Source organism: Paroedura picta, chromosome 3 (assembly GCF_049243985.1).
Source record: "Paroedura picta isolate Pp20150507F chromosome 3, Ppicta_v3.0, whole genome shotgun sequence".
Lineage (NCBI taxonomy): Eukaryota > Metazoa > Chordata > Lepidosauria > Squamata > Gekkonidae > Paroedura > Paroedura picta.
The window spans coordinates 17,091,632-17,111,029 of record NC_135371.1 but is presented as its reverse complement, the minus strand read 5'-3'; the positions used below and the strand labels follow the sequence as shown (position 1 = coordinate 17,111,029).

General features: G+C 45.3%; 1 protein-coding gene and 1 long non-coding RNA gene across 5 annotated transcripts in view; one reads left to right on the top strand and one right to left on the bottom strand.

The window, feature by feature from the left end:
* The window catches only part of LOC143831719 (uncharacterized), an 81,939-nt gene extending 80,485 nt beyond the window's left edge, over positions 1–1,454 (bottom strand). For both annotated transcript variants that reach the window (XR_013228943.1, XR_013228944.1), the window contains exon 1: positions 1,330–1,454. This is a non-coding gene — a long non-coding RNA (uncharacterized LOC143831719). The remainder of the gene's footprint in view (positions 1–1,329) is intronic.
* Positions 1,455–8,067: 6,613 nt separating this feature from the next.
* The window catches only part of ACOX2 (acyl-CoA oxidase 2), a 30,932-nt gene continuing 19,601 nt past the window's right edge, over positions 8,068–19,398 (top strand). Inside the window, exons 1-4 of one of the 3 annotated variants that reach the window (XM_077324965.1) lie at positions 8,068–8,202; positions 13,133–13,311; positions 15,467–15,629; positions 19,009–19,160. In XM_077324965.1, coding sequence (XP_077181080.1) covers positions 13,152–13,311; positions 15,467–15,629; positions 19,009–19,160 — 475 coding nt within the window. In that variant the 5' untranslated portion in view covers positions 8,068–8,202; positions 13,133–13,151. Of the gene's footprint in view, positions 8,203–8,372; positions 8,536–13,132; positions 13,312–15,466; positions 15,630–19,008; positions 19,161–19,398 lie in introns of those variants that run through there. The other 2 variants (XM_077324967.1, XM_077324968.1) reach the window with 2 other exon arrangements.

Genomic DNA, 19,398 nt, shown 5'->3' with positions numbered 1-19,398 from the left:
TTTTATTCAAGGTATAAGCTTTCGTGTGCATGCACACTTCCTCAGATAGAATGAAATGGAAAATACCAGTCCATACAAGTCAATTAGTGAATAACATAATTAAATAAAGATTATGAGTCAATAGGTCCTACATGTATGGACTGGTAGCATCCATTTGTTTGTATCTGAAGAAGTGTGCATGCACATGAAAGCTTTTGCTCCGTTGGTCTTAAAGCTGCTACTGGACTCAAATTTTGTTCTGCTGCTTCAGACTGACACGACTACCCACCTGGATCTATCTTAGTAGACCACCAATGTTGAAGGCTGCGTACGTGGTCTTTTCTTGCTAGCGGAACAGTTAATTTTCTTCCTATCACACCAAAAATCTATAAGAGACTTCCAATCAGCAATGAATAGAGATGTTATCCTGTCCCTTACTGGTCATGTGAATTTGGCCCTCTTTGCCAATCCCATCCTTTTTCTCCCATCATTCCTCCATGAGTTGATCTAGTTGAAATCTTTCATTTTTTCAGTCTCTGTGTATCATAAACAAGGCAATGAACCAGACTCATGCCTAACACATACAAACCATTATCTGTTTGAGATATCTGAATGCAGCAGACCAAATAGCATTCTAGATTTCGCAGGCTTGGCCCCAGCAACCCCACAACCATGGTTTCCCCCCGGGGTTTCATCAGCTCCTGGTCATTTCTTGTATTGACTTGACCCAGGTAATATTCAACCTGTATAAAAGAACCCACAGAGTTTCTATTGCTGTCCTTGGAAAACAGCGATTACCCACAAAAACCCATTTCCTAGACTGATCACATACTGTACCATTGATACTGACCATGTATCTCAAGCACTCTTCTACAAATTGATCACTTTCTACATTGATCACATGCTGTACCATTGATACTGACCATGATCTCAAGCACTCTTGTATAAATTCAATTGAGAAAGGCAAAGTATAAATGAAATTAATGTCACTATGGTTTTCTGCAGGATAGGGGAGGTGTATTACTCAGTGAATCAGACCAATTGTATATTTTGCTAGAAAAGAGAATACCTTATGAATAACAGCAAGCAGCAGCCAAATAAACCGATTTTGTGTTTTTTTTTATATAATAATAAATTTGAATCTTGAAGAAAGGCTGATCTTTCAGTACTGTGTTTTCAGACTTATTGGGAAGTCCCAAGAACCTCAATGGGGGGAGGGGGATCTTTCAGTGGTGCTAAACACACCAAAAATGTCACAGTTGCACTTTAGTTGTTTGGTTCTTTTACAATGCCAGCTCCAGTGGTGAACCACCACTCTCTAGCCCAGTCAATTTACCTCCTATCACTCACCACTAAGCAGACCTGTAGCCACAATTGTACAAAAAGGGGCTGGACCTCACCAATCATTTGGCATGCCCGTCCAATCAGCACTCAGGGTTGGTGTGCCATCTGCCAGAAGTCATTCAAGTTTAAATTCTCTGTGTGAAAAAGGAAGGTGTTGAGGTAAAAAGGTGTGAATGTTGTCATAAATCTCCCAAATGTGAATTCTCTATGCAATTGAGTAGAACAGAATTGGCAGGTAGCAGGGCTGAAGAGTGTTGAATCCTGCTTTTTAAAAAGCCTGCAAGGGGTGTATGTAAAATCTTGCTGAAGTAAAGCAGAGAAAATAAATAATGATCATCCATGTATTCATTCCCACCCACCCACTCACCATGAAAATTTGCTGGTTACAGGCCTGCTTTCCCAGCCTGAGTCTTTCTCCCTGCTCCTTAAATTTCTGCACTTACTTTGTTTATTCCGTTGTGGATCCTGCTGAATTCAGATCGATTTGAACTCAGGTCTTCCTCCATCCCCCCCCCCCTCTCCATTGATACAGAAAGTGTTCTGCACTTGATTGGGGAAGCTCAGATGTGGGGGGAGCCAAGTGCAGCAGGAGCCTCTTTCTTTTCTTGAATGGGAGGGGGGAGGATTGGAGACAGCAGAGGAGGGGGAATAAATCCAAGAGGCAAATCTCTGCCAGAGAAGTTAGGGCTTCTGGAGCTTCTGCTGAGCGAAGTTAGGGCTTCCCCTTTAAGGGAAGCCTTGCAACCTGGGAACGAGGAAGCCTTTGAACTAAAGCCCTGGCCGATCATGGCTTTTCTACAGCATTGGAGGCTTGAGACAGCAAGTTAGTTTGGGAAAAGCAGAGAGTTGCACCTTTGCTCATGCTGATTTTTCAAATATCAAGGGTTATATCCACTCCAGGATATCGTGGGGGAAAGGTAGGGTCACTCTGGATCAATCATGCCTGTGGCAGTGGGAAAATACAAAGCATCCCAAATCAAAATGGAAATCGCATTCAGTGTAGATGGCAGGGACTGAATCAACATGGGATTGGAATAAAAGCTCCGTGCAGATTCAGCCCTGGTCATATATACGCCAAGGGAGACTTCTGATACAGCCACTGAACCAAGAAGATGGTTGGGGGGGGGGAAGCAGTGGCAGAGAAGATTACAGAATCAGGAGCGAAACTAATAACAGGCTTTCCATCAATGGGCCTGACAGTTTCCTTGTCCATGGACTCATTCATTTTCTTTATACCATTCAGTGGTGTGTCTGCCATTCATTGACTTGTACAGAGTTGGGCAGTTAGGAAAACAGCATGGAAAAGGGTGTCATGTCTTTCTCTGTGAGGACTCAAGTTCTACCTGATGGAACGATAAGAAATCCACTCAAGAGATTGCAAGCAATTCTATTATTCCCAAGGAAAATCCATTTTGGCCCGCAAATACTGATGGGCTTTAAAAAATCCCCACCTTGGCCCCTGCGGAATCTCCAGGAAGCTGAAAACAAGTAACAAAATTAATCTATTTGTTCAATATTCATGTTGTATGCGAGGGGAATCCTTTGATCTTCTGTCTTCCCTCATTTACAAGAGTCCCCTGCAGCTGAAATTCTTAATTACTGAAGATCCAATAAAAATCTTAAGAGTCAGATTTTGGTGGGGTCTCTGGTAATTAAGAATCGCTTATGCCTTCTTCTATCCTGCCTAGTTTTATAATAATACTTTGGCAACATGATCTTACCACCACCTTCACCCTTAGTGTCTCTTCCGTCTCCAAAGAGAAGACCCCAGGACAATGACTTTCAGACATTTTAGATTTAGGACTTCCCAGTTTTCAACAGTGAATCTTCATTCTCCAAGTTATTTCCTTTAATTTTTATCATATGCAGATCTGCCTCTTCCTCACATTCAGTCTTTTAGAGGGTTCCAACCCATTTCTGTGACCCTCCTTACTTTAGAAACCTGGGGGGAGGGGGGTTCATAGATCTGTCCCTGCAGTCTCCAGTTAAATGATGCACAGGTTGAAGATTCTTCAGGTTGAAGGTCTATGGAGAGCAGCTACCAGTCAGAGCGGACAAGGTGAACCAAGGGTTGAAGTCGATATAAAATGGCTTCATAGGAATCTATGACCCGCACAGTTACAATGAATACTGCTACAAAATTGATTTTTGCAATATATTCCCTGTCATGTAAGGAGTTCTTAGTCTGAGGAAGAGTGCTTGCACTCAAAAGCTCACGCCTTGAATAAATCTTTGTTGGTCTTAAAGGTGCTACTAGACTCCGATTTTATTGTGCTTGAAGACCAATAATCTACTGCAGGAGCAGTCTACTCTAGCCTGTCTTTTAGAAAAGAGGAAGCTAGTCAATGTTTCTGCAACCCCATTCCTCTTAAAAATCATGTTACCTGGAGAAAGAACTGCATGTTCTGTTGTGACTCCCCGAGGTGGCATATATGAAGCTGTCATCAGAAGATCTTGAGAAACATTCCCTGGGTCCAGCAGAAAAGAGGCAAGAGTTATCAGGTACAAGGTCTGATGTAGCATTAGGGACCACGATGGTCTCTCCTTGGGATCTTGAATTTGTCTTGGTCAGTAGGGAGCATGGTATGGTGCAGTGGTGAGACTTGGAATGACCAGGTGCAGCAGAAGCATGGGGCCTCCTTCCAATGTAGCCGGAAATGTCTGTGCATATTCTCACTATTATTGTACGGATAAACTTCATCAAGGACTGACAATTACCTTTGGAATTTCTGTACCAGTTTCAGGGCAGGGAAACGATGGAGAACATCTTAATCAAAAATATACCTGGAGGTCCTTTGCTAAAACTCAATTAAGGAGGATTTACCTTAATCTCCACATCAAAGTCATTTGCAACTTAAATAAAGCTTAATAGCTCTGTACCGTTTTTCCAGACATTGGCCTGGCTCCAAACATACCTTTCCATGGGTGCAAGGACCTCTGTCCACAAAGCATGATATTCTGTTCCCATGGTGGCCCCAAACACCCCTCAAAATGCTGCTCCTGTGGAACTGGGGGACCTTAGAAACAGGATTTCGAGTTGCTGCTGGGAAAATCATAATCCATCGGCAGAAGTCCAGGTAGGTGGATCTAGCCATGGCAAATGGGTTGTGAAATAGGTGCTTTTATTTCACTTCACTGTACGGACCACTGGGAGGTTGTGTTCCGAACTCCTGAGAAAGAACGCAAACTCCAAAAGATTTTCTGGGACCCAGCCTTCATTCAGAGAAGGCTCTGGTTGCTGGTGGGTTTTAGAGCCCCCTCCACAGCCTGTATCCCAAGGCCTGGCTCAGATTTGCCTTGAGATGAAGGAAATAGCAAAAACTGAATTTGCCACTTTTTATCTCGCATCCCATTGGTGAGCAACCAGAAGCAACCCCATATGGAGAGGAAAATGCGCAACAGTCTTGCTAGCATTGCTCCACTCTCGCACCCACCCTCCCTTCTCCATTTCCTGCTCTGAGAATTTTTTTTAAAGGCAGAGTTTGCATTGCTGCAGGACCGTAAAGCTACATTGACAAAGCTAAAATAAAATCTCCTTTAAAGTGTCCACGGTCTTTTGGGGATCAGGCAGGCAAAACACAGTCCTGTTTGCCTTTTCTGGAGATGGGGAATGAATGGGGAAGGGGGGGGGGTGCAAGATGAAGCAGCTCTCTCCGGATCATCCTGGTGTGCATGCTCCATGTTTTAAAGCCTACTGTTCACACAAAATTACTCTTCAGGCTCCAGTTACCATGTCCAGCCTCTCACAAATCACAGTCCTGTCTTTTCTGGAGGTGGGGAATGAATGGGAAAAGAGGGGGATGCGGGATAAAGCAGTCCTGATCATCCAGGAGTACATGGGTTTTGTTTTTAAGTCCACTGTTCACACACAAACACTAATTGGGGTCCAGGTACCATTCCCAGCCTCTCGCACATCTACCCAGACATAAATAGAGTCCAAAACACCACAAGTCTCAAAAGGGAGGGGGGGGGAGAAATGCTGTATGGCATTTCTCCATAGCAACACAGAAGTGTTCTTTATTGAAAATGCCTCTGTGTTGTGGCATTACAGCATAGCAATACAGAAGTGCCTTAAAATAATTTTGGGGCTCAGGGGGAAGAGTTTCAGTCCATGATAGAACAACTGTGCTGTGATTAGTAGCTTGCTGTGATTGACAATCCAAGGAGTGGGGTGGGGAGAAGTTTGGCTTGTTTTCCCTTGCAGCCTCATCAGGAGGAAAAAATCCATGATGGGGCAGAGGGGAAACGCGGGTGGGGCCTCCCATATGGAGGGCTGCAAACGTGAGGTTTACCATCCCGCATGTGCAAGCAGGAGGCAACATGTGTTTTACCTCTCCGTGCAGAAACGGTCTCTGATCTGCTAACCCTTCTGACCTTCAGACTGTTACTGTGTTCCATTCAGTCAGTATGGTTCAGCCTCTTCTCCAAAGAGACACGCAAATAATTAACAGGATTGTGTCAAGGGTCACTTTGATTTGACAAATGATTAAAAATAAATCATGTGCCATTTAGTTGTAGCCTGATTAGTGTTGTTTAACTGGGTTCTGCACTTAGGGGAGCAAAGTAAACTAGAAAGAACTTCCATACCTCCATATAAGTTTAATAGCAGGTCCCTACTACCTTTACAGCACAACCCTAAACAGACTCCCTCTGCTGCTAACCTCCATTCACAGACTCTGCTCCACCTCAGGCTCACTTACTGAGGTGAGGCACTGATAAAATTGTTCTGACCGGGCAAGTGATATCAGCGCTCTCTCAGCCTCACCCACCCCACAGGGTGTCTGTTGTGGGGAGAGGAAAGGGAAGGCGACTGTAAGCCGCTTTGAGCCTCCTTCGGGTAGAGAAAAGCTGCATATAAGAACCGACTCTTCTTCTTCTTCTTCTTCTTCTTCTTCTTCTTCTTCTTCTTCTTCTTCTACTAGCTCTTGGGTTACATCAGCAGTGTAGAGACGAATTCCATTCCTGTTATGGCCTCCATTCCTGGGATTCGGATCCTCTTTTCTAAATATCTTTTCACTGCTGAGAGAACACAACCTATCAACAGGCCCTGTGTGCATGGCGGCGCCACATGAGAGAGTGTGGGTACACTGGCCCCACCTCCATTCGATTACTGGGCTATTTGCAGGGGCAACTGTGTGGAAAGGGGGCCAGCTGAACTCTCCTTCCCTGTAAACACCAGTGCTGCTTTTGGAACATTGCTGCTACTTCCCCCAAACAGTTCCCCTGCAGACCACCAGGTATTGGTGCAGAGGCCGGGGTAATGCCTATGCTCCTGCTCTCCATCCCTGAGCGTTCAGAGACACATGGGGCTGTTGTACACACCGAGCTTATGTTGCTACCACATCTTGGTGAGGCATTAGTGGCAGATGCTGAGTAGCGTTTCTTCCTGAGTAGCGTTTCTTCCTGTTTCTTCCTGACAGAGGAAGAAAACGTGAGCCACTCTCTCCAGTCATTCACAACTTTCTGAACTTTTATGGCTCCAGTTGACTTCTTTTTTAAAACTAAATTCTTGACCCTTTCTGCCTAGGAACATGGCACCAAGCCTTGACCACTTCATAGGCTTGGTTCCGTGGGGCTCCATGATGGGGCTATCAGAACTGTACAGTTTTCTGTAACTAATACCAGAGACTGTATTATACCACCATGCTTGCTAGCATCCACAGCCGGGAGAGAGAACTCCCACCCCACCCTGAAACAGGCTACAATTGTAACCACCGTTTTTATTACGCATCTCAGGATAGAAAGAAAATAATTCTGTCCGCCCAATGGACCAACAGGGCTGTCAGAACTCTGAAGGATGTGGCGTTAATGCCCACAAATATAATATTCTTGTTAAAATTGTTATCATTGTATTTAGCACTGTTTAGCTAGAGGGCAAGGAGCCTCTTGTGGCGCAGAGTGGTAAGGCAGTGATATGCTGTCTGAAACTGTCTGCCCATGAGGTTGGGAGTTCAATCCCAGCAGCCGGCTCAGGGTTGACTCAGCCTTCCATCCTTCCGAGGTCGGTAATGACTGGGGAAGGCACTGGCCTTTACCTAGCTAGAGGGCATCACCCCAAGGGTCAGACATGACCCAGTGCTTGCACAAGGGATACCTTTACCTTTACCTTTTTAGCTGTTTGTGCAGTTAATTTATTCTGATCTCCAAGACAGCCAGGCCTTATATGTATTATATAAATGAGAATATTAACACATATGGGCATATTATGTATGTATGTATGTATGCATATACATATGTATATGCATTTGACATTTGTTCCAAACTGGTTCGAGTACTTTAAATGTGGGTTCCGCAATTAATCCCATAAGAGAAAGACAACCCAGACATCCTATTATTCACAGCCTTGCTGAGGTCCCGACCTCCTTTCTTGAGCCATCTCAAACTGGGTCTACCTCTATCCCAACTGGCTTCAACTTTCCCTAGTCGTCTCCAGCGACTCTTCTTACAATGCGCCCCAAACCCCGATCGCCTCCTTTTCGTCTCTAGGGAGAATTCGGGCTTGATCTGATCCAGAACCCACTGGGCAGCCCCAATATGTAGCAGGATCGCCTTATCTGTCTGCAAAACAACTCGGCGACACATTGCATGTTATTGCAGCTCCCCGGGCGCAGCTGTGCCATCCGATTACCATAGAATCCCTCCTCCCGCCTCTTTCAATGGAGACTCTTCCTACTCTAAACCTTCTCAATCCGACCCCGCCTCACTGTTCCCAACCTCCCGCGGCGTATAAAAACGGCGGGACCAATAGGATCAGGCCACCGGGATGGGGGTGGGATGCTGCTGATCTCTCTGCGGCCGCCTCGCAAAGGCCGCCGGGCAACGTAGTTCTCTTGAGGCGCACCTCCTGGAGTCCCTCCGAAGGAGCTCTCCGGCCAGCAGGTAAGGGGATCGCGCGCGCTGCCTTTCGGAATGACCGATTTAGAAGCCGCAGCCCTAAAGAGCGCTTTCCTGGGAGGGGGTCCCATTGGCTAAAGCAGGATTGCCTTGGGAAGACGTGAAACAAGCGAGAGCAAAGCTCGCTTGTTGCAGAGGGGATCGGGACGGTCCGTGCAGGCGCAGCCGTCTGCAGAAGGGCACCGCGGGAGTGACCGCTGCTGGACTTCGGTAAGCCTTGCCCCCTCTGAAAGAGCGCCAGGGCGGCAAAGGTCGTGCTAACATTATATAGTCGAAGAAGAGCGCTCCAGGGTCCGTTTGTGCTGGAATAAAATACGGGTTAGTAGTTCAGTTCACAAAGTTCTTGTCCACTGGTGTTTAAATGTGTAAGGCTGTGTTCTTGTTTAATCGTGCGGTGTCGTTTCATGCGATTCAGAGTCTGGGTAAGGGCTGACAAAACCTGTCAAAACCTCTTCCTTGGCAGCTCCTCGTAATTGTGCTCTCCGCTCCCTCCCAGTTCTTTGCTTTATCAAGCTTTCATCTCAAACCTGAATTTCAGTTTGTGTAGCCTAATCCAACTACCATAGCATAGCTATGGTCTTCCCAGTTGCAATGTATGGCTGTGAAAGTTGGACCATAAGGAAGGCCGAGCGTCCAAGAATTGAGGCTTTTGAACTCTGGTGCTGGAGAAGACTCTTGCGAGTCCCTTGGACTGCAAGGCGAACAAACCGGTCAGTCCTAGAGGAGATCAGCCCTGACTGCTCCTTAGAAGGCCAGATCCTGAAGATGAAACTTAAATAGTTTGGCCACCTCATGAGAAGGAAGGACTCCCTGGAGAAGAGCCTAATGCTGGGAGCGATTGAAGGCAAAAGAAGATGGGGATGACAGAGAATGAGGTGGCTGGATGGAGTCACTGAAGCAGTAGGTGCGAGCTTAAATGGACTCTGGGGAATGGTAGAGGACAGGAATGCCTGGAGGATCATTGTCCATGGGGTCGTGATGGCTCGGACACGACTTAACAACAGCACCTAACAACAACAACAACAAATCCAACCACATTTGTGGCAGCTTTTGTGAGTCACTGTTCACTTCCTCAGATCCAGCTAGAATGTAAGTCCCTCTGTCCTCCTATTTTGGAGAGTGGTGTGGTTTCTGAGGCTGTATGACAATAGCAGGCAAGTTTGGAATAGGTGTAATATGCAGTGGGGTAGTGGGCATGGTAGTAGGTAGTGAGACAGGAAACCAAGGTTTCAATTCAGTCCATGATGCATTGTCTTGAGCCGCATTCTAAATTGCAGTTCAGTAGGCGCTCTCTTTGAAATTCCTTTGTAAGGTGAGCAAATGAATGGCCTGGAAGGTTAAAATGTTCCTCCACTGATTTTTGTAATGTTCTGATTTCTAATGTCAGACTTATGTCCATTTATTCTTTGTCATAGGGACTGACCTGTTTATCGAATATAGAGGGTGGTAGGGCATTACTGAAGCTCATAACAAAGCACCCTCTGAGACTGCATAGAGCAGTGATTCTCAACCTTCCTAATGCCGCAACCCTTTAATACAGTTCCTCATGTTGTGGTGACCCCCAACCATTAAATTATGCAAGGGTTCTTTCACAGAAATTAAACCAAAACTGACCAATAGCGTGAAGATCCATTGTTTATGATTGTATATAAATTGGTTTTATTCTGGGGTTTCTCAGTTCAGTTCTGCCTCTTGTCCCACCATGCCGATCTTTCTCTTTTCAGCTGTTCCAGACAGACAAACACTCTATCTTGATCTACCCCACAAGGCTGTTGTGTAGATGGCACTCCCCCTGCCCAAGCTGCTTGCCATGCCGCAACCCCTGTGAAAGGGGTCCTGACCCCCAAGTTGAGGACCATTGGCAGAGAGATCTAAGATTCTGGTCTCATTGCTAATGCTGATTTTTTCACACCCACTACTGATGTACCCTCTAATTTTTTCCCTCCTACTGAGTGGAGCAATCCACATCCTGAGCAGAATATCACTGCTGTAATCTTAAGGAGTCAACAATAATTAAAAAAAAACCCTGAGACCTGTGCAACAATAAGAGGAGGAGATGAAGTAACCAGTGCTTACTGGGAGCTAGCCACGCTGAACTAGGTATAACCACATGAGATTAGGTCGCTCGTGTGATAGATGAACTTTTCTGAATTAACTATGTCCAGGTCTGTTAGGGTGGCACCTGGACAGGAAGATGAATGTCTTAAGACAGGGGTAGTCAACCTGTGGTCCTCCAGATGTTCATGGACTACAATTCCCATGAGCCACTGCCAGCATTTGCTGGCAGGGGCTCATGGGAATTGTAGTCCATGAACATCTGGAGGACCACAGGTTGACTACCCCTGTCTTAGGAGATCCCAAGTATGTTGGTTTCATCTGTTTTCTCTTTATGGTTTCCTTCCCGCCTCCCACACACACTGTAGTGCTATAACATTATAGCCATTATTGTGTTGTTTTTGAACAGCACAGTTTTTTGGGGGGAGAATTAAAAGGAAATGGTGACTGATGGAGGAAAGTGTGCCTAGGATTACTGTGTAGCTGCTCTGTTTCCAATTTGAATTTATCTGCTGAGGCAATGAATGCAGATGGGAGAATCTTTAATGTTATGGAAGCAATCAGTAACAGAATCCTCTTACATCTCAGCGTTATGGCGAGCTGTCATAGTTCAGACCCTCAGATGTATAACTGAGCTGCAAAATTAAACTTTGCGGGCCATAAAGGCGCCCCTAGACTCAACTTAGCCCCCATGTCTGCTTGTTACTTCTTTTGTTATCTGTATCACTCTCAGTATACCACAGTTAAGAACCCGTCTGTTGATCTGGATATATTTATTTCCTACACTAACCCCTCACCCTCAAATTTAACCCAAACAAATGGTAACCTTATAAATTCAGCTTGTTATTTCAGCTTGGTCCTGGAATCTCTTATGCATCTTCATGCTCACTCTCTACCTATATGTTATGATTGAGGAAATTCTGTTTCATTGTATCTGAGGAACTGTGCAGACTCAATACAGGGTGGTTTGCCAGTGCCTTCCCCAGTCATTACCATTTTACCCCCCAGCAGCAAGCTGGGCATACAAAAGTTTATACCCAGAATTAGGACTTTGTTGGTGCCACCGGACTCAAACTTTGATCTGTTGAGTTGCAAAAGATAGCCAGGGTTATGGATCTGGGTAACACCATGGAGAAAAGTGTGTGTGTTGAAGGAACTTCGTCTTATGCCATTTCCCATTCCCACCCCCAGGCTGCTTTAAATCCCAGTAGTAGGAAAAGACAGATATCCATGTGCACAGACACCCCTTCCTGGAAATATAATTTCTGATGAGGGAAGTAGTGTGGGAGGGAAAGTTGACCACCTCTCCCCAATCTGTATTAGACCCCTTGTTGCCTCTCAATTAGACATCTGAGGATCTAAAGACAGCATTGTGGGTAGGAAAAATACATTTGAAAATGTGTCTTCATTATGAATCAAAGGAAGAGCAGGTCCTCCTTTGAACAGATGAAATGTTTTGTTAGCTTCTTTAACCTGGACTTTCTTTCAACACAATGTGCAACGTGTTGTGCAAGAGGGTGTAACAAGAACATTATAATCCTGAAGTGCAAAGGTCTCAGTTTTGCAGTAGGGTGTCTGGCATAGTTAAGTATAGCACAAAGTAATGGATATGCAGTTGGTTGAAGAATAATCATTATTTTACAGACATTAGACCTGCAGAAAAATCAAGCTACTAGCACTGTACCTGCCCCTGGAGTACCTAACCACAATGATTCGTGCGACGGTCACCTCCAGGCTAGATTACTGTAACTCACTCTATGTGGGCCTGCCCATGTACCTGACCCAGAAATTGCAGCTGGTCAAGAATGCAGTGGCTGGAGTCCTCACTAGAACAACCAGAAGAGCCCATATTCGGCCAGTCCTTAGGCAGCTCCACCGGCTCCCAGTTGAATTCCGGATTAGGTTCAAAGTTCATTAGGTTCAAAGTTCATTCAAGGTTGGAGGGACCACCTAGATGACTAAAGGCCTGGAAGAGCACTTCACTCAGCCAATTCCAACAGGCTGGTGATCTCTGGCCCTAGAGAGGTACGTTTGGTTTCAACCCCTTTTCGATCCTGGCCCTTACCTGGTGGAATGAGCACCTGGAAGTGCTGAGGGCCCTGTCAGAACTAGCTCAACTTCTGCCAGGCGTTTGGTTGCAGTCAATGAGGAGATAACATCTACCAGGCCCTCACCCAAATACACACCCTGGATGCAAGAAGCAATTAGCAGCCAGGACACAAGAAGCTCTAACAGATACTAGCTGGTTTGACTGGTCTATGATTTTATACTGAATTGTTTATTGTTATATTATGGACAATGTTCACATTTTGCATGGTTTTAAATGCTGTAAATCGCCCTGAGCTGGCTATGATGAGAGAGGTGGTTATAGAAATCAAATAATAATAAATAATAAAATATATAGTTTACCAAGGTCTGGTTCTTTGTGTGCGGATAACCCTAAGGACCCACTGTTCTGAACTTGCCCAAAGGGTGGTTGCTCAGAGGGTCCGGGGCTTGGGTCCTTAACAAACACATAAACAAACATAGCAAGAAGGAAGGCCAGTAACAACTCCTTAACCAGCCTTTTCCCAGTTCACCAATGTCCCTACATTTTATCTTACTTGTATTGTCTATAAAATTATTTCTAGACCTTCCTCTTCTTTTTTTCTCCTGCTAGTTTTCACTCACTTATACCTCAAGAAACTCCATTGCTTCTTCAAAAATAGAATCCTGTTGTCTCCACAACTTGTACCTGTCCTTGTCCTTCTTTAGTCCTCTTTCTATATTTTAGCGTGACTTTCCCCTTCCTTCTAAGGCCTCGGAAGGCACTCAGATAAAACGATGGAACAGCCTAATCGATGCTGTTGTTTTTTCTCAGTGTTCCCTGAACATTCAGAATGGCCATGTGGAATGCCAGCAAGGGTTTCCAGAATTCCACTGGGCAAGATGTCAACCCAGATCTAGACAGTGAAAGGAAAACTGCCTCCTTCAGCGTAGAGAGACTTACCAACATACTGGATGGAGGGGCTAAAAACACCCAGATCCGGCGGAAAGTCGGTAAGTACGTGTGAATGAAAGAGCTCAGTGTCTGCTTGATGCCATGGTTGGATATCCTCCATGTCTTGTATGCCAGTTAGTGATGCACTGCAAAATATTTTTCAGGCTGAGGAATTCTGATTTACGGCAGCAGCAAGCAAAGAAAGGCAACAACCAAGTTAGAAGTGAAAAAGGGAGCAATTGTACTCCATGCAATGTGCAGGGGAACTGTGGCTCAGTGGTAGAGCTCCCAGCTTGCATGCAGAAGGTCCCAGGAGGTCGTTTCCTGTTACCAGGAAGTAGATGATGGGGGAAAAACCTTTACGTGAAACACTGGAGAGCTACTGACAGTCAGACAGAAGGATACTGACCTTGATAGACCAAGGGCCTGACTCATTAGAGGGCCACTTTTGGTGTTCATATAAGAATTTCTATCACTTCTAACAAATATCTTCTAGGCCTCGTGATTAAAGATTTAAAAAAAATGCAGGCACTGTGCACAAGATTTGGGCAATTAACTTTTGAGCAAAGGCCTAATAGTGGTCTTAGGAAGAAGTTCCCGTTCTTGTCCAGTCCTGTGTTTTTTGTGTGTTCAGTGCCATTGATCTGGCCCTTATCACCTTCCCTTTTTGTAGAAAACATTTCCTGAAATTTGAAAATGTTGCTCTCAGAGTACGGTCTGAGAGACCAGACCCAAATCTAGCAAAAGACCAGGTCTTCCATGCATGAAGCATTGTTGTAGATCAAAGGTGCTGCAAGACTTATCCTCATACCTTGCATACCTTGGAATAAAAGCTGCACGGAGCTTTTATTCCAGCCCCAGATCAATTCAGTCCCTGCCCTCTACACAGAATGCAATTTCTGTTTGGATTTTGGGCGATTTAAAATTTCCTTCTGCAGCAAGAAGGATTGATCCGGTGTGACCCTACCTTTATTGTGCGATATCTCACACTGCTTTTAATCCTCAATATCCATTTGGGAAAGAAAGCTCCATGGTAGAGAACCTCTGATAGGCTACACCTGGTCATGTGACACACTTGCCTTAAAGGAGAAGCCCCTAATTTATCTCAATTTCTATCGGTCCTGGATTTTTCCTCCCTCCTCTGCCTTTTTCGATCCTCTCTCTCTCCCCTCCAAGAAAAGAAAGAGGCTCCCTGCTTGGCTCCTCCCCCCCCTTTCAAGAAAAGAAAGAAAGAGGCTTGCCTCCCCCCCCCCTTCTGAACTACCCTAACCACGTGCAGAAGACTTTCCTGTTTCAATGGGGGGGGGAAGAATCGAGTTCAAAGCGATCTGAATTCAACAGGATTGACAATGGAATAAAGAAAGTAAGTGCAGACTCTGCCCTGGTCTACAGGGTTAATGAGGACTTTTCCAGGAAGACTTATGGAATCACAGTAGTCCACTAATCTAGCATCCTGTTCCACACAGTGGCCAATCAGTTCTTCTGGAGAGCCAACAACAGGGCACAAGTTCTTGTGAGCCAAGACCACTTATAAAGGGGTGGCCTATAAGCCAAGAAGATATAAATACTTAAATACAGTCTGAGGGTTCCCTAAATGCTGCATCCTGTCCCTGGTATGGATCCCGACTGTGTGTAAATTAAATCACCCGCAACTAGTGTGGCTGGGCTTGCTCACTGTGTTCAGAGCTTCTGTGCTTCCTTGACAGAGAAGTCCAACTTTATTTCAGTTCAAAATACTGATAGTCAGTCTCGAAACTAAAGACATGGTCATCAAGGGTGGTTAACCTTTTAGTAACACTGTGTTTGATTTATTCTCCTGTGAGCTACCTGTTAGAATACAGCTAAGAGTTTTTAAGTGTCACACTCAAGAAAATCTGACTTGTTTCTGAAACTCAGCAGGACATACCTTAACCACAAGCTGTGTACGTGGCAACTAATTTTATTTAGCAGGGACAGACGTTGTTTTCTGATCTCTAGTTTAGTAGTTTCTATTTCTCCATTAGGATAAGTCCACTGAGTTCAATGAGATTTGCTCTAGCTTCCAACTGAGTTATCCTGAGATGAAAAGCAGAAGGTGTCTTGATCCTGGACTTTTGCTTTTGTCTCCTGCTGCCCACCTTGATCTGTACAAATAGAAGCCTGCTTGCCAGAGGGAGATTCTTGTGCCGTGGCCTTATTTATAAAACAAAACAAACTCTATTACATGTTCCACAGATGCAGTTCTCCAAAGCGACCCAGAATTCAGCAGAGAAAATAAGTACTTCCAGAGCCAAAATGAGAGATACGAAGGCGCCGTCAGAAGATCTCTGTACCTCTCCAAAAAGATAGAGGAACTGGGATGGGTCACCGATGGACTTGAACAGAAATATTGCTATAGGTGATTGAAAGAACACCCACCTCAAACAAAAAACCAAAAAAACAAACACACACAATCTCTCATGCTGTTAGATTATTTTATCAATTTTAAAACTTCTGTTTTTAGTTGGACTAATCAGGGGTAGTCACCCTTCAGATGTCCATGGACTACAATTCCCATGAGCCCCTGCCAGCAAATGCTGGATATTGTATATGAAGGGTTATTGGATCTAGATCTTCATCATTTTTAGAGCATAGAAGGACACTTTAATCAGAAGCTGCACCTGGCAGCCTCAACAAGGAATGAGAAGACTGCCTATTATGAATGTGGTTTACTCCTCCCTTAAGGAACAGGTTTTGCAGCCTGGTTTGATGATGTTTGAAGGTGGACTTCAGAAGTAGATCTGGATCTCCTCTGTAGTAAAAAGGCCTTTAACCAGCCTGGGTTTATTTTGCCAGATATGCCCATTCCTTGAAAAGCTAGAGTTGGCTGTTGTTGTCTATGTTCTAGTCAAACCCAGGCTAGACTACTGTGATGACCTCCATGTGGAGCAAACTCTTGAAGACTGTTCAGAAATGTCAATTAATCCCAGTTGTGGCAGCTATGAATCTTGTGTCCATCTCTGTCTCTCAGCCTCTACTTCCTCACAGGGTTGTTGTGAAGATAGAATGGACAAAGGGAGAGTACTTAAACTCCTTGAAGGAAGGGAGAGATCAAAATCTTGTATATAGATAAAAGAAACTTGGGAATCCTACCTTGAATCCCTCTTGTAAGAAGCCTGATGAGGCTGTCTGGAAATCTGAGGTGAAGTGCCATTGGTATGCTAACGGTACTTCTAATTTTCATCTAAATCGCATGCATCAGTGGATTTCTGAACGTGTGTATGAAATCAGTCATAGGCCAGATGGAGGCTTTTAACCTGAAGGTCCCTTGAGCTGTGTTGAAATAGGAAAACAGCATGGAGACTAGGGTTGGCAGCTCTGGGTTGGGGAAATACCTGGAGACTTTTGGGGGTGGACCTGGGTGTGGGTGGGATTTGGGGTGGGGAGGGAACCTCACTGGAATGAATTGCTATGAAGTCCATGCTCCAAAGCAGCCCCATTTTCTCCACCAGAACTGATCTCTTGAGTGTGGAGATGAGCTACTATTCCAGGGGAACTCCAGGTCCCACCTGGGGACTGGCATCTCTAATGGAGAAACTGTAATTTGGGTCAGAATCAGGCCCCTGCATGCTTCAGCCAGCGTGGTGTTAAGAGCCACGGTTTCTAATCTGGCAAGATGGTTTGATTTCTCACTCCTCCACATGCAGCCAGCTGGGTAACCTTGGACTTGTCACAGTCCTGATATGAATGCTCTGTGAGAACAGTACTATCAGAGCTCTCTCAGGCTCACCTGCTGCTTCACAGGGGTCTTTTGTGGAGAGCGCAGGGGTAGGTGATTGTTAGCCACTTTGAGACTCCTTCGGGCAATGAAAAGCAGGGTATAAAAACCAACTCTTCTTCTTCTTGATAATTTACTGTTTTATAAACTCTGGAACTCCAGGGGATCTGCCTGAGGTTATCAAGAGAGTAAAAGTAGTTTAGCCACAAGTGTGTCTCAGCCACATTCTGAGTTGGGCAGACTTAGGAAAGTTACAGAGGAAGAAAAGCTTCTGCCGCTGTTGAAATGAGTTGATAGGAACTGGTTGGCCTCTACATGAGTCAGGAGACTAGATTAGTTGGACTGTTGGCCTGATCCAGCAAGGCTCTTCTTATGAGTTTTGTAATAAGGAAATAAGGTGGTTTGACTTACTGGAGGCTGGCACCACCAGCCATGCCCAGGCAAGTTCTAATTGTAGATTAGTTTGGTGTCGTGGTTAGGAGTGCGGACTTCTAATCTGGCATGCCAGGTTCGATGCTGCACTCCCCCACATGCAGCCAGCTGGGTGACCTTGGGCTCGCCACGGCACTGACAAAGCTGTTCTGACCGAGCAGGAATCTCTGGGCTCTCTCAGCCTCACCTCCCTCACAGGGTGTCTGTCATGGAAAGAGGAAAGGGAAGGCAAATGTAAGCCACTTTGAGACTCCTTCGGGTAGAGAAAAGTGGCATATAAGAACCAACTCTTCTTCTTCAGTAATATCAGGGCTCTCTCAGCCTCACCTCCCTCACAGGGTGTCTGTTGTGGGGAGAGGAAAGGGAAGGCGACTGTAAGCTGCTTTGAGCCTCCTTCGGGTAGGGAAAAGTGGCATATAAGAACCAACTCTTCTTCTTCTTCTTCTAGATCCCCTTATTGGATTCTCTTCACATGTTACATTTTTACAGTGTGCACCAAAACACTGTTTTCTGCTGATCAGATAGTTATGCCAAGTGGGGCCTGGGGATCCCCCTGGTTTTAGAGCTCATCTCCAGCAGACAGAGATCAATTCACAGATCAAATGGCTGCTTGGAAGGGCAGTCTCCATAGCATTGTACTCCCCTGAGGCCGCTCTGAGCCCCAAATCCCACCCACTTCCCGTTCCACCTCCAAAATCTCCAGTATTTCCTAACTCAGAGCTGGCAAACATAACATAAGAGCAATCCAGAGTTGTTTTCCTCCTGGCTAGGGGATTGTCCCACTTTTGGAGGGATATCTGGGGGCACCTGGCAAATTGTACTTATGTTGAAATTAAATATATATATATATATATATATTACAATGCTATTTTTGTGTTCTATGCGTTCTATGAAACTTTTTGTTGCTCCATATAGACCAAATTTTTAATCAAGAACCCCCCTGGTCAATGGTGTCCCGCTTTACCAATGTTAAAATCTGGTCACCTTAATAAACACATAAAGTGTTAGTGCTTAATGAGCTGGTGCTATCCCCCCCCCCCCCCAATGTCTAGGTAAACCCCTCATGTGATGCAATGTTGTGCTGCACATTGTCCTGCCCCTGCCTTTAAATATTGGCTCTTAGCAGCAAAGGAGCCCACAAGATGTGTTGGGCCATGCATTGGGTTTATGTACGGGTGAGCTTCCCTGTGGCATCTCATAGGCAAGAAATAGGATGCTGGGCTGAATAGATCTGACCAAGAATGGCTACGCCTCTGTTCATATGGCATGGACCATAGAGCATTGCTGCCCCTTGTGTAGCAGTTAATGAGGCAAACATTTTTTGCAAACCCAGGCATATAGGAATGCTCGTTGGAGAGGCAAGACTGACCAACTGTTGCTCAGTTGAAAGAAGCTGCTGAGATGCCACTGAAGAGGCAGAAGTGTAACCAGCTCCATCCAGGCTACTTTAGGACCACCTCGTAGACTGTACGTTTGGGGCCAGGCAGTGTCTGTAACATAACTAGATGGCCTGTATGGCCCCTTCCAACTCTATGATTCTATGTTTCTATGATTCTATGATTCTATAACCTTCATGTCTTTGTTATAGGGCACTTGGCGATGATTTGGCCTTCAGTGTGCACCAAGTCTTTATGAAGAGTATTCTGGGGTTGGGCACAGATGAGCAGATCGCCAAGTGGATCCCCTTGGCAGAAAAACATTACATAGCAGGGACGTACGCCCAGACCGAACTGGGACATGGTGAGTGTGTAAAATGTATTTTGGGGCTTCAGTTACCTATCCAGCCTTCTCACAACCCGGGCAGGCAAAAACAGACCCGTTTGCATCTTCTGGAGGTGGGAAATGATCTGGGAAAGTGGGGAGGGTGGGTGATCTGGCTGCCTTCTGCCGATCATATAGGGATCTGAGCAGCTTGTTTAAAAGCCAACCATTAGCACAAATTTTCTTATTGGGCTCCAGGAACAATGTGCAGCATCTC